Source organism: Podarcis erhardii (assembly GCF_964252035.2).
Source record: "Podarcis erhardii genome assembly, chromosome: 6".
Classification (NCBI taxonomy): domain Eukaryota; kingdom Metazoa; phylum Chordata; class Lepidosauria; order Squamata; family Lacertidae; genus Podarcis; species Podarcis erhardii.
In genome coordinates this window covers 79078358-79093023 of record NC_138510.1, presented here as the reverse complement: position 1 = coordinate 79093023, position 14666 = coordinate 79078358, and the positions used below count along the sequence as shown (strand labels likewise).

The 14666-nt window shown below is 42.1% G+C and overlaps 1 protein-coding gene across 4 annotated transcripts in view; it reads left to right on the top strand.

Moving 5' to 3' along the window:
• Positions 1-14666, top strand: part of COL11A1 (collagen type XI alpha 1 chain) — a 262353-nt gene that overhangs the window by 227033 nt on the left and 20654 nt on the right. For all 4 annotated transcript variants that reach the window (XM_081865627.1, XM_081865625.1, XM_081865626.1 and 1 more), the window contains 3 exons: positions 12879-12932; positions 14097-14204; positions 14299-14352. In XM_081865627.1, coding sequence (XP_081721753.1) covers positions 12879-12932; positions 14097-14204; positions 14299-14352 — 216 coding nt within the window. The remainder of the gene's footprint in view (positions 1-12878; positions 12933-14096; positions 14205-14298; positions 14353-14666) is intronic.

The window sequence follows — 14666 nt, the reverse complement described above, 5'->3', positions numbered from 1 at the left end:
GTCATTTTTATTTATTTTTTAAGAGACCCTAGTGCAAATGCATTATTCAGGTCTTCCTGTTCTGTTGTTTTTTCCCCTAGAATTGCCATTTTTCTAAAAGGAAAAAAAAAAAACTCCATTGCTCATTATTATATGCTAATTCATTGAAACTAGTGCAGCAAGCTTTGATCAATTTAATTGGGACAAATTTTAATCAGCAAGCCTGTGGCTTAAGGGCACAGTAGATTGGGTTTTTTAGGGCCGTTTTTGTTCTGGTGTGTTCCAGCAACAAAGAGTGAAAGCTAAAATATTAATACAATATAAAACCCATGTGCTAGTCTTCCGTGATGAAAGAAATGTGTTTGATGACACATTGAGACTAACTTTTAATCACCTTTTTATTACAAAATGACATCAGCTTTTGTAGCTGACAACCAACTGCTTCAGGTGGCTGAGCTGGAACTAGGGAAAGCAAGATTGAGAGTCGGTTAAAAGCTCATCAGGATGGGAATCCTGTTGTTTTCTCAGTAGTAGTATACTGAATATTTTAAATGTCCAAAGAAACGATAATCCCCGTTAAACCACAGTTTATTACATTCAAATTTCTTTATTTTCTATAATTTTATTTATAGATTTTTAAACAAATAAACAATTAAACAATATTTCAAATTTAACAATCATTCTACCTACGACTTCCCCTCCCTCCCTCCATGGTTCCCCCAAATTTTCAATTTATGCTGCATATTATAGTTACTCTATACTTTCACCTTTTTACAATAAACCCCCCAAAAGTTCACCCCCTGCTGTTCTTACTCAAACTCTATTTGTGTTTTAACATATTTACACTGAGTTTTTAAGTATTCTGAAAACATTTCCCAATCTTTTAAAAAACCCAGTCTCTCTCTGATCTCTAATTTTACATGTCAGACATGCCAATTCTACATATTTTATCAATTTCAGCTGCCATTCTTCCTTGGTAGGTGCCACCTCATTGCGCCATTTTTGTGTGCATAGTATTTGTGTTGCAGTCGTTTCATAAAGAAAAATATTTATCTTTGGGGTGGATATCTGCTCCAGTTATCCCTAGTAATAAAGCTTCTGGTCTTTTTTAGGAAAGTTACTTTAAATATCTTTTTCAACTAATTATAAATCATCTCCCAAAAGCTATTGTCCATATTCACCACATATGGTAAAATGAGCCTTCTACTTCTACTTCTTAACAACAACAACATTGCTACCAAATTATTGTGTGACTCCTGTTTGCCTATATCACATTCTACACATACACAGAGCTATTAAGAAAAGCAGTTCTGAGGTTTGCAATGCTATGAATTATCTGCATCATTCTTTGGAGTTAGCTCTAGCTCTTATTTCTCAGTTTATTATCATGCCCCTTTTCAATGTACAGTATTAGAAAGTGTTGATAAAATACAAATTCATTGAAATTAAATTGGTTAACTGGTAGAAAAGGCAGGTTAATGAACTAAAAATTATTTGATTTGGTGACAGCCAAAACAAAAATGCATTTTTCAGAGGAGTTTTATCATGGAACAAAAAGAAAGACCAAGATAATTTCTTTTTTCTGTTTCGTTTATCCATAAGCCTGCATATATGCCTGCCAATAATAATAATAATAATAATAATAATAATAATACTCTTTCTTTTCTTTTTTAAAAATGTAAGTTGATTGTCTGTGGCAATAATTCCATTTGGCCTTGCTCTGAAAACAACTACATATCACTACTTTATATTCTGTTGCTTAGAAAACACTATAGTCCTAAATTCATTGAGTGAAGCTTACTCCCAAGTAATACGTTTTAAGATCATGATGTAAGATAGAATAATGTTCAGTGCCAAATAAAAAGCAATGTCTTCAGAAAAAAATAGCAATGTTTTAGTAACCTTCAAAAAGTTGATAGGTCTATAATTATCCTACTATCATTAGTCTTTTGACGCTTTGCAGATACACAATAATCTATGCAGATGTATGATCATCTAAACCCTCTTTCTCAACTAATTAGTTGGATTTTTAACAGTTTTTTAAACATACAGCAGCATTAAATGTAAGCCATAATCTATTTAACAAAATGAGATAAACTGTTCTATATAATAGGCTTGAGTGAGCTGACATGCTTAATTAGTTTTATCTATTTTACACAATAATCTATTTGTTCCACCAACTTACTGCACATTTATAATGCTGAAAACGATTACTGTGGCATTAGTAATCTTTCCACTAGAAGTGGGATATGACTCGGTCGAAGATTTAACAATGAATAAGTTTATTAGAGCTGAGGGAAAAGGCAAAGGCTGTTTCCCATTGTAACTTTGTTTCATCCAAACACAATATACTTGAAGGAAGTGTGCAATACCTCCCAGAGGCTTTAAAAGGGGGGGGGGGATGAATAGACAGTTCTAATCCTTGGGAGCAAAGGAGCTTTACATCTTGCATCCCCAAGCCTGGGGAAGCTCACTCACTCCTGGTCATTTTGTCTCATCAGCTGAAGTACAAGATGGTGGCCACCCATCCCTAGTCCAAATGCTATCTAGAATGGTCATTTAATCTTGTTTAGGGATGAGGAAGAAATTTACGTTTCCATTAAATATGAATCTACCAAATTCACACTTTCCCAAACAAACTTTTTTGGGAAACCCTTTGCGAAATGAAAGAGTGTTGGTCCTCCCCCCACTCCTAGATCATTGGTCCATCACAAATTACTAGAATAAGCCTATGTGTGGAATTGGGCTTAACATGCTAAAATCACAGGAAGCAGCCTCATACCATTTGTCCGTCTATTGTTTATCCACCAAGCTCAGTTTTGTATATACAGTCGTACCTTGGATCCCGAATGCCTTGCAAGTTGAACGTTTTGGCTCCTGAATGCCACAAACTCGGAAGTGAGTGTTCCAGTTGGTGAACGTTCGTTGGAACCTGAACGACACGGCTTCCACGGCTTCTGATGGAGTGCAGGAAGCTCCTGCAGCCAATCGGAAGCCACACCTTGGTTGTTGAACATTTTCGGAAGTCGAACGGACTTTGGGAACGGATTCCGTTCGACAACCAAGGTATGACCAGCAGTGGCTCTCCAAATTCTAAGACCAAGGTCATCACTATCACCTACTATCAGATTCTTTTTTAGAACAGGTGCTGGAGATGGAACCTGGATCTTCTGCATGCAAAACATCTGTCCTGTCACTCAGCTATGGTCTCTAGCGATATCCCTGGGAAACTGAGGAGCATAGAAAGCTACCTCATACTGAATCAGACCACTGGATGATCTAGCTCAATATCTACACAGACTGGTAGCTGTGCAGAGTTTCAGACACAGGAGTTTCTCAGTGGTAACTGGGGATGCACAGGGATTAAACTTGGGACCTTCTGCATGAAAAGCAGATGTTCTGCCATTGAGCTCTTCCCCTGAGTAAGGCTGCATCCCCATTTCTACTTACCTGGCAGTAAGCCCCACATAATTCAATAGCATTTACGCCTCAGTAGACACAGTTAGGGATGTGGGTGGCATTGTGGGTTATAGTACAGAGTCTAGACTTGCCAATCAGAAGGTCGGCAGTTCGAATCCCCGCAACAGGGTGAGCTCCTATTGCTCGGTCCCTGCTCCTGCCAACCTAGCAGTTCAAAAGCACGTCAAATTGCAAGTAGATAAATAGGTACCGCTTCAGTGGGAAGGTAAACAGCATTTCCATGCGCTGCTCTGGTTCGCCAGAAGTGGCTTAGTCATGCTGGCCACATGACCTGGAAGCTGTACGCCAGCTCCCTCGGCCAATGAAGCCAGATGAGCGCCGCAACCCCAGAGTCGTCCACGACTGGACCTAATGTCAGGGGTCCCTTTACCTTTAGACACAGTTAGGCATGTGTTGTAAACCTCTCCTGTTGACACTGGTGGCATAAAAAAAGTTTGACTTTCGATGGGATCATTTCTCAAAAGAGCAATGTGTGTTTCTCCTAGAAGCTGCAGTGACAATTCTGTGGTACAAGCTACATTTCACAAGCGACACTGCTGGTTTTTCTTATGGTGCTGTGACTCCAGAACCCTTCTGGAAAGCAATGCCACTATGCATTTATATTTCCACCTACTCAGTAACTGGGAGATTGAGTGCAGATTCATTGCTTGGAAGCAGAAGCCCCCTGGGCTCCACAATCATGTTGACTAACATATCCATTGCCCTTTCTCCTTTCACTCTTACACTCCCATCTCTGGTGTGTGTTCTCACCTTATTTCACCCCTCACATTTCCCAGGCAGAAGCCCTCCTCCTTTCCCTTTTTTCTCTTTCACACTCTGGAGTGTCTTTCCAAATCAGTTTCTTCTTCCACCACAACAGTCAATTGGTCATTCCAGGAAGACTTTAAATCAACGGCGCTGCATTTGGTAATTAAATTCTGTCTCCTCAAAACTTCAAGAATATGTTAGTGTTTCTGTCCACCTAGCCAAAAATGCTGGGGATAAGGAAATAGTATTTTCCCCCATAAAATTCTCTCTGTGAAACAGTTAGCTTAAAGCTTTCAGCACCATCACCAACCTGACCTGTTGTATGCACCAATTCAAGCTCAAGAATCTTGTTGTTTTAGCCAAAATGCTAAACATCTGTGCTTTGCACTACATGTGAAATACCGGCTCTTCTCATAAGAGGATTCCTTTCCACAATCTATTTGCCAGGCAAAAATTGATCTGCTAAAATTACTTCATGGTGACTTCAGCATCTAAAAAAGTAGCATGTGAATCAGATGTTATCGATCATGAGGTTTTCTGTTTTGTTTTTTCAATGAAGGAGAGCCTCTCATTCTTTTACCATGATTCTAATGTTACTTAGACCCTATATGCCTGAACAAATAAGGATTCAAAGTCTGAAGAAGATTTGGGGGTACAGAAGCCCTGCCCCAGTGTTGGCTCCTCTAAGGTCCCTCTCAGACTTTCTCATAGACTTCCAGCTGAAGGTACTTAGAAGCTGTCATGTGATCAGGAATATCGAGTCCCATGATGGCCTAGCAGTGCTGCTGCCCTGCCCTGCTACAAGCCGCCATTTTGAATTTTCCCCAGCACCACAAGGGTACAGCTCTGGGATGTTGTGGGAATTTTTACAAAAACAGTGGCTAGGTGGGAGCCAAGGGAGAGTATTTTGCCAGGGGTCTACTTAACGTGGAGCTGGCCATTTATACTTGGTGGACACATTTTTTATTATTATTATTATTATTATTATTATTATTATTATTATTAGCTGCCTATCTGACTGGGTTGCCAGAATCAGCTACTTTAAATGTCATGTAAAACAATATTTATTTATTTTTTAAAAAAGGGGGATGGGAGTTGGAATCTAACAATGATTTATGCTGGCTTTGTTTTCCCATTATGGGCAAAGCATTTTGCTTTCTCGGCAGGATGCCCCATGAACTTGTAAATGAGGGTGGAATTCCTTTCTTCCCCTCTGAGCGTATCTACACAGAAAGGCTAGTAGTATAGCAAACAGGTGTGGCTGCTTTTTTCATCCTAACAAACGGCCACGTCATGTTTATGTGCCTGATAAATAATGAATGGCACTTTGCTTAAAAGACAAACAAGCATATTTTCCATCACCTGACTGATGACTCCAAATAGCGTTTCGAACATGTTTTTCAAAGGGAAGCCTTCAGGTTGAGGAATGAGATGAAGATAAACTGCTTCCCAGAATGAGAAAAGTTGCCTCTTTGGCCACTTTGCCGACTCATGGAATTATTTGCATTTGATAAATGCGTTCCCTTCAGAGCGTAAGATAAAATCATAAATAGGCAATGAAACAGTGGCTGGGCTCGGCAAGAGAGATCCAGATGTGTAAGCAGCCCCTGGCAATGGGAAAACTGCACGTTCACATCTGGATTCATACGGCAACACCCCATGGAGTCTCCAGATGCATCTTTTGAGGCAAAGGGCAATGCATATTGGAAGACATTGGTTGTTATGCCAGACTAGTTGCCTGTAGCTTTCTATTCATGTATTTATTTCATCACATTTTTATTCCACCACACTTCCAAGGAATTAATGTTTCTCCACCTCCCTTTTTCTCTCTGTCTCAGAGAGAGAGAGAGAAGGAGAAACAAGCCCAGCGTGACCCAGTGAGCTTCAACTGCAGCTAAATCAGAGCCTGGGGGTGGAGGACGTACATTCATTCCGTGTCCTTATTGTTGCTCAGATCTTTTGTGCCATTTTTTGGTGTGTTTTTAAGCCTGCAATACTACAAAACTCAAGCCGAGGAAAGTAAGATAAATAACAATTAGCCATCTTTTCTTTGTAGAAGCACCATCTGTGCAATGCCGGCAATCACAGGGTGTTAACGAGAGCCGTTCATTTACCCACTTTGCATTCGATGCAGAATTGGCACTGTTTGATAACGAATGCACCCCTTTTGTTTAGCAATCACGATTCATTGTGCTTATAATTTAGCGATCACAGTGTTCTTAAGCTCTGCTAATTAATGTTGCAGCTGCATTCCGAGATTATGCAAGAAACATATTTCTAGTTATAATGAAGTTCTTTCGCAGCTTCTCCCACCAGAAGAGAATTGGTTTTAACCATTTTACAAGCTTGCTTGGAGTGGGTCCTGCGTAGTAATAGAACTCATTAATTGCCTTCTCACAAAGGGAACTTTTGTGTGTTACACACTAACAAATCTGGGTTTGCTCCCAGAGGACCACAAAGACAGAGGGTGCCTCTTGCTAGCCATCTGACAAGTCTGCATTTATGCACGATGCACATACTGTACACTCCTATTTTCCATAGTCACACTTTACATTGTTAAGTTTACGTTTTTTAAAAAATAAATATCTAAATATGTGGCCTTAAGAGAAAATGTTCTCCCTCTTGCAGGCCTTAAGAAAATGTTCTCCCTCTTGCAGGGGTTCCAACTTGAATAAAATATTATGGGGGCCCAGGTAGGCCCCACCCAATGCAATTAATTACATAACGCAGTGTATACACAACATTTGAATGGGAATGCCCACAAAGTTTGGGGGGGCTCAGCCTCCTCAAATATTTTATTGTGGGGGTCAAAGCCCCCACATCCCCTGGGAGTTGACTCCTATGTCCCCTTATTATTGCCCCCAGCTTATCCCCATATGGGTTAATACAATTTGGGGAGATTTACATTGTTGCTGTTGTTGCAAATGCAAATGGAATGGGCAGTGCATTAAAGGATTTTTTTTACTAAGCTCTTATTAAATCCTACTGACCACCCATTGTGAGTCTGGAGTTGGGGGGAGCCAAGGCTTCTCCACTGACCAGGGCCATCTTTACCTGGGGGTGCAAGGGGTGTGGGGCACCTGGGCGTTGAAATCTGGCGGGCGCCAGGCACCCGCCGCTGAAGCTGCCTAAGTGTCTTGTGTTGAGCTGTTATGCGGCAGCGGGATCAGTGGCACCTTTGACACGACTGATCTTGTGCTGCCTGCCTGCTAATGCTGCTGAGGGAGAGCTCTCTGGAAAGTCTCGCTCAACGAAGCTGGGAGGAGGGGGAGTGACAGGAAAGAGGGAGAGACAGACAGAAAGAGAACGCGCCTTTCTAGCGACGGGAGATGCACAGGTTACGGAAGAAGAACTCATATATGCATGCTTGCAAGGGCCCTCCCAGCTCCTCTAGAAATAAGGTTGCTCCCACAATGAAAGGCTGCCCAAGATGGCCCTCCCACGCATTATTATTATTATTTATTAATTATTTAATTTTATTTATACCCCGCCCTCCCTGGCCAAGACTGGGCTCAGGGCAGCTAACATCAGGTAAAGAAACAATTGATTAAAATACAACTTAAAAACAAGATGATGATGATGATGATAATGATAACAACAACAACAACAACAACAATTTATTACTATTTATACCCCGCCTATCTGGCTGAGTTTCCCCAGCCACTCTGGGCGGCTCCCAATCAAGTGTTAAAAACAGTACGGCGTTAAATATTAAAAACTTCCCTGAACATTTAAAATAAATGTAGATTAAAATACTACCTAAAATGCATCCTCATTTCAGTGGAAGCCCAGATCAAAAACTGTTTTTTCGGGGGGGGGGGGGAGTCAAATCTTCACCAAGGCCAACTATCTAGACTGGTCCTACGTGGGCCAGAAAAGCCAGGGAAGTCCCCAAATAGGGGTTCCATCACAGAAGGAAAGGGAAAGAGGGGGAGGGGGTCAGGCTGGTTCCAAGCCAAAGGCCAGGTGGAACAAATCTCTCTTACAGGCCCTGTGGAAAGAAATCAGATCCTGCAGGACCCTGGTCTCATGAGACAGAGCGTTCCACCAGACCGGAGCCAGTGTTGAAAAGGCCCTGGTTCTGGTTGAGGCTAATCTGACTTCCTTAGGGCCCGGGACCCCTAGAGTGTTGCTATTTATGGACCTTAAGGTCCTCCATGGGGCATGCGCACAATGTTCGCTCATCTCATCTTTCAGACACCCCCCTATGACCGTAAGCACATTCGTGGACTCTTTACACAGACTCCCAATGTTTTCTTTGTCTTCTTTGGAAAAGCTGGTTTTAAACAAAATACACACATGAAAACTCCTTTTGGAGCTGTTCAGGCGTGAGTGCTATTTATCAAATGATAATAGTGACATGTTGTTTTTGTTTTTGTTGCTATGTCGTTTAGTCGTGTCCGACTCTTCGTGACCCCCGTGGACCAGAGCATGCCAGGCACTCCTGTCTTCCACTGCCTCCCGCAGCTTGGTCAAACTCATGCTGGTAGCTTCGAGAACACTATCCGACCATCTCATCCTCTGTCGTCCCCTTCTCCTTGTGCCCTCAATCTTTCCCAACATCAGGGTCTTTTCCAGGGAGACTTCTCTTCTCATGAGGTGGCCAAAGTATTGGAGCCTCAGTTCATGATCTGTCCTTCCAGTGAGCACTCAGGGCTGATTTCCTTAAGAATGGAGAGGTTTGATCTTCTTGCAGTCCATGGGACTCTCAAGAGTCTCCTCCAGCACATAAGACATAGTAAAAGTATGTGACATAGTGACATAAGGCATAGTAAAAGTTAATTTGGAGGCTAAACTAAATTTGGGGGTGCTGGGCGGATCTTTGCACCCCAGCAGCGCATATGCTAAAGACGGCCCTGCCATTGACTACAATGTCGGGTGGTGGTGGTTCTGTTTCATGGGCAACTTTGTATAGAGCCATTCTCAGTACATGCTGCAGACAGAGAAACACATGCTCAGGAGATCTGGATTATTGGTATCTCATTTGTTTGCTGGGTTTTGCTGCTGGATGTACACCAAGGAGGTTTAGCCAACCTCAGCTTTCCAGTGAAGGTACATGCAACATGGGAAACCAGGAGCCTCTCCCATGGATGTCTTGGTCATGGTTCCCAAATTACATGACTAATGTCTGACATAGGTCTCTAGGATCATGTCAGTTCTTTCCATCCTGGCATCTGCTGTGGTGGGGCTTACATGGAAAGTTTCCACATGATCTAAGCAATTTTTGCAATACAGATCACCAGACCTTTCTGATCTAGTTTGAGGCCTGACTATGGACAGTGCAAAGCAATCTGAGAATCTGACAAGAGAATAAGGGTCAAAGTGAGGACCTGTTGTAATGTGTGAAGCATGTCTTGTAGTGGGAGGAATTCTGAATTTCGGAAGGGGAACACATTTAGATCAATTCAGCATAGAAACAATGATAATGAAGGCACCTGGTTCACACAAATCAGCTGCAGATTGATGGACACATTAAATGCAGAAGTGTGGGAGTTCCATTCTTATGCAGCAGCTGAAACCATTAAAATGTTACACATGAACAGTTGTTGGAAGCTGCCCAGAGTGGCTGGGGAAACCCAGCCAGATGGGCGGGGTATAAATAATAAATTATTATTAATTATTATTGTTGTTGTTGTTGCATGGAACAGTTTTCATGTGGCTGCATTTAAAGGGATTAACGACACCAATGTTTGCTTGTGTGAACCAGGCTTTAGATACAGCATGGCAGACAATAATTTGTTTAATTTTAAGAAGGGGCTATTGCTGATGTCATATCACATGCCCTATGGCCTTGTTCACCAATTGCTCAATGTAACCTTTCAGGAGTATCAAAGACGAAAGGCCCTGATGCAGCCACTGCTCATTAAAAGTGATCTTATTGATAAGATGTTGGACTTGTCAGCTTTGCTACAGTGTATGCATCATGGAGGGAATGAAACAATCCCACTCTTTGAAGTCTTTTAAGAACTGCAATGCCACTAGCTCTATCCAGCTGTTCAGATGCATGCATGCATCCAAGGGAGAAGACTTTAGAGATTGCAAAATCTCATTGAACTCAACACAGGCATCGGCGGTGACATCAGTGTTGGATTTACATATAAGCTAAACAAGCTATAGCTTAGGGCGCCAATTTCTTGGGGGCCGCCAAAAAAAATTAAAGGGGAAAAAACTGGATGTACATTTCCAAAATATAAGATAAAAAACAAATAAAACCTACATACAGTTAGAGCTTAATAATTATCGTATTTCACTATTAATATACTTCTTAATTATATTTCAGTTCAACAATTACTTTGATGAAATGCATATTTTGTTATGTGCAAATGGCTTTAGATACCTATTAGGTCCATAAATTACCATATAGCATATATTCAACAACAAAAAACAAACAGTGACAATTTGTTGTTGACAAAGGACAGCTGGACATATAAAGGGCCCCATTACCTTCAGTAGCTTAGGGCCTCATCAAACCTAAATCCGGCCCTGGCTGACATTGTCATGATAAGAATAGGCAATTATTGGACATACATTCTAAAAGTCATACTCTTAAAAGTGGTCTCCTATTTTAAATGTGTTTGCTCATTCGCTGCGATGGCACTCCCGTGTATTTTCCATTTGAAGATGGATGAACGGCTGTTTTCTCCTTCCTTCCGAAAGAGACGCTTTTCATTTCATTTGTGCTGCGGAGATCATCTTACTTCCTTTACATATTTTAAATTCATTGTGTGTGGAGCAAGCTGTTCTCTGCAAAAAAATAAAATAAAATAATGCATGCTGCAACGTTATCGATCAATTCATCTTTAAGACACCCCAGCACTGTTTCGTGTTTTTGCTGACAAAGACTGGTTGTGTTGGTTTTCTAGAATTTAACTATGTGGGATAGTACAACAAAGGTTTTGGCGATTTCCTCAGTGGGACCTGCTGCCCTCCAGTGCCTTGCCAAACTTGGCATTGACAGAAGCATCCCCTCCTCCCTCTGCAGCCACCCCTCCATTCAGGCACCCAAAGTTATCATTGCTGCTCAGAGGGACATAGTAGACAGTGAGCAAGCAATATTTCTGCCTCACACTTTCTTTCCCGCTTACAGTCAAGCAAGCATGGTGAGGATTGGCAGCAGGTCCAGGGGTTGGCAGTGGGCTGCCCTAATGTGCCCGGGGTTGGCTGCTTCCCCGAGGAGACACAGGCTCGTATCTAATCAGATAATGCCTCCTTGGGAGATTTGTGTGTAAAGCATGGCATGCAAATTTCCCAGGCTGAAAAACGTGGACCAGGAATTATCACACAGCCTTCGTCAGGCTCCATTCAATACCACTGTACAATTGCTCAGAAGGAGCAATAGAATTTGGAATGAAGAACTGCCTTCAGTTCTTTCTGAAAGATCTCCATTGGCTACCTATATGTTTCTGGGTGGAATTTAAAGTGCAGGTATCAACCTTTAATTAGCCGTAAACAACTTGGGACCCAGTTATCTGAAGCAAAGCCTCTCCCAATGTTAGCCTCTCCCAGGGTTAGGCTCCCTGGGTTCATAGTTCTGGAAGGATGCTGCCCATGGGGTCACATCAGGTGTTAAATGTTAAATGCATGGTGGCACCCTGATTACAGAATGCCCTCCTTCTGGAAGCATGACTGGCACTGATATGGCTAGCATTTCAGCACCAAATAAAAACTCAACTGTTTGCCTAACCCTTTCTAGGATTTTAATTTGCCACTGCAATGGGAGCCATGGTAGGCTATCTGGGGTTTTTAATTACTGATTTTATGTTTGTTTTATCTGCTCCTCCATCTCCATTTGTTGATTGTGGTTGCTTTAATTTGAAGTGTAACCTTGAGATCTTTTTTTTTTTACTACTGCTTGTTGTTGTTGTTTAGTCGTTTAGTCGTGTCCGACTCTTCGTGACCCCCATGGACCAGAGCACGCCAGGCCCTCCTGTCTTCCACTGCCTCCCGCAGTTTGGTCAGACTCATGTTCGTAGCTTCGAGAACACTGTCCAACCATCTCGTCCTCTGTCGTCCCCTTCTCCTAGTGCCCTCAATCTTTCCCAACATCAGGATCTTTTCCAGGGAGTCTTCTCTTCTCATGAGGTGGCCAAAGTATTGGAGCCTCAGCTTCAGGATCTGTCCTCCCAGTGAGCACTCAGGGCTGATTTCCTTAAGAATGGATGCATTTGATCTTCTTGCAGTCCATGGGACTCTCAAGAGTCTCCTCCAGCAGCATAATTCAAAAGCATCAATTCTTCGGCGATCAGCCTTCTTTATGGTCCAGCTCTCACTTCCATACATCACTACTGGGAAAACCATAGCTTTCACTATACAGACCTTTGTTTACTACTGCTACTACTACTTATTTTATCCTGTACCTTTCATGTAAAGCACTTTGGGGGGGGGGTGTTTATAGGAAAGTGGATTATTAAGAAATGTACAAAAAGATGTATTTCTAATTTTATTGAGCCTTTGAACTTCCAGCAGCAATTGTACTTTGGATTTTTAGCAAAGCGACCAGCTCAGTTTTGCAGTTGATTCATTTCCTTACTTTTATCATTCACTAGTGTTTTACCAAATCTAAACAAATCTTCTGCTCATACTTTTCTTCAGTTTGATGTATGTTTTATAACCAACTCTATTTGTGAGCCGGCAGATATCCTACACACATAACTTTTATCCTGTTGTGACAGGGACCTCCAGGAGCAGCTGGTGCCGAAGGAAGGCAGGGAGAAAAAGGAGCAAAGGTAAAATTGATGCATTTTATGCTACAAAAATAGTGTGCTGTTTTTTCCTCCAAAGTGCATGCTGTGGTTGGTGTCAGCTGCAGAGAAATTGCCTTTTCTTTTCGTGCTCCTAGCTTCTGCCCCGAGCATCCTAAGTCAAGTGTAAATGATATTTGCATACTTTCTTTTCTAACTGTGCACGGGGCCAATGCACATGAAAAGATGAGCTGGTAATTATAAAGCCAGAGGCTTATTGCACTATCAGTTTGTCCCTTATTAGTGGCCACATGATAAGAAGCCTACACACATTATATCCATGTTCCACACTGTATTTGCAATTGAATTTGCAATTACCGAATCATAAACAGGGTTCTGGTGACAAAATAAAGATTGACACCTGACTGGCGGTGTTCACAGTTAGCCCACATCTTGGGCTAGGCATGCTAGAAGAAAATAGGAAGAGCAGGACTATGTGGACTGACACACAGCATTTCTGCACCTCCACAACACAGAGAAGAAAGCTCCTTCCTGCAGCAGTTCCACAAAGGCAGTAACCAAAAGATCATTGTAACTGGCAGGAAATCCTCCATATTCACACCCATCTTGTTTTGATCTAAAAATGCATACAGATTGAGGAATGGGGAGGAGGGGCCATGGAAGAATGTCCAGTGCCCTTCCTTTTGTTTGAGAAGTGCACCATACTTTAAGATGCATGGCTCTAGATCAGCAGTTCTCAACCTGTGGGTACCAAGATGTTGTTGGACTACAACTCCCATCATCCCTGAGCTAGGGGTGATGGGAGTTGTAGTTCAACAACATCTGGGGACCCACAGGTTGAGAAAGGCTGCTCTAGATGCCTTTGAACCACAGCCAGTCATGGACACATTGAAAGTGTGCACAGGAGATACATGTTTTCAAATACCTGTTTTGCCCAGTCACAGTTCTTCTGAAGTTTAAAGAGAACTTATACAATGGGCTTCCTTCCAGTTACATTTGGGACAAGCAAGGTTACCCAGGGCAGAGAATTTGGACAGAAAAATGGAAAGAAACTGGGCCAATACATTGTACCCTGATCCTCTGAATGCATAAGAACACAGGCTGACCAATTCCTTCTCACACTCTGTTTTTTCATCTTTAAATGCAATGGCCAAACAATCCATTGACATCACTTTACCTGTTTTGTAGGGGGAACCTGGTTCAGAAGGTGCTCCAGGAAAAACAGGCCCAGTTGGACCTCAAGGCCCTTCAGGGAAACCTGGCCCAGAAGGTCTTCGGGGTATTCCTGGCCCCGTGGTGAGTACACTGATTGCAACATGTTAGCATCTCTCACTTCTTGCATTCCATGATATGCTCTTACCTAAAAAATTCTAATTTGTCTTTCCTATAGGGAGAACAAGGTCTACCTGGAGCACCAGGTCAAGATGGTCCTCCAGGTCCCATGGTGAGCACCTTTCCTTATGGGGCTTTTGATTAAACAAAGTGTCCTTAGGGATGCTAACTGTTACAGACCAAGTTGGGCATTTCTCCTGGATTTTGTAGCTGGAAACGGCGAGGGGAGAAGTATTAATGATTTGTCACACATCCTGAAAAATTTAAACTTTGGTTACTCTTAAAGTTCAGATTGAACTTTGCCGTAGATGCTGACTCCATGCTATTTCCAATGGACTGCATCTGTGAGGAGAATACCAAACCTAAGATAAAGTAGGAGGACAGAACATGCTGCAGGTGAAAATTGTGTTCTGCATCTCAGAAGCC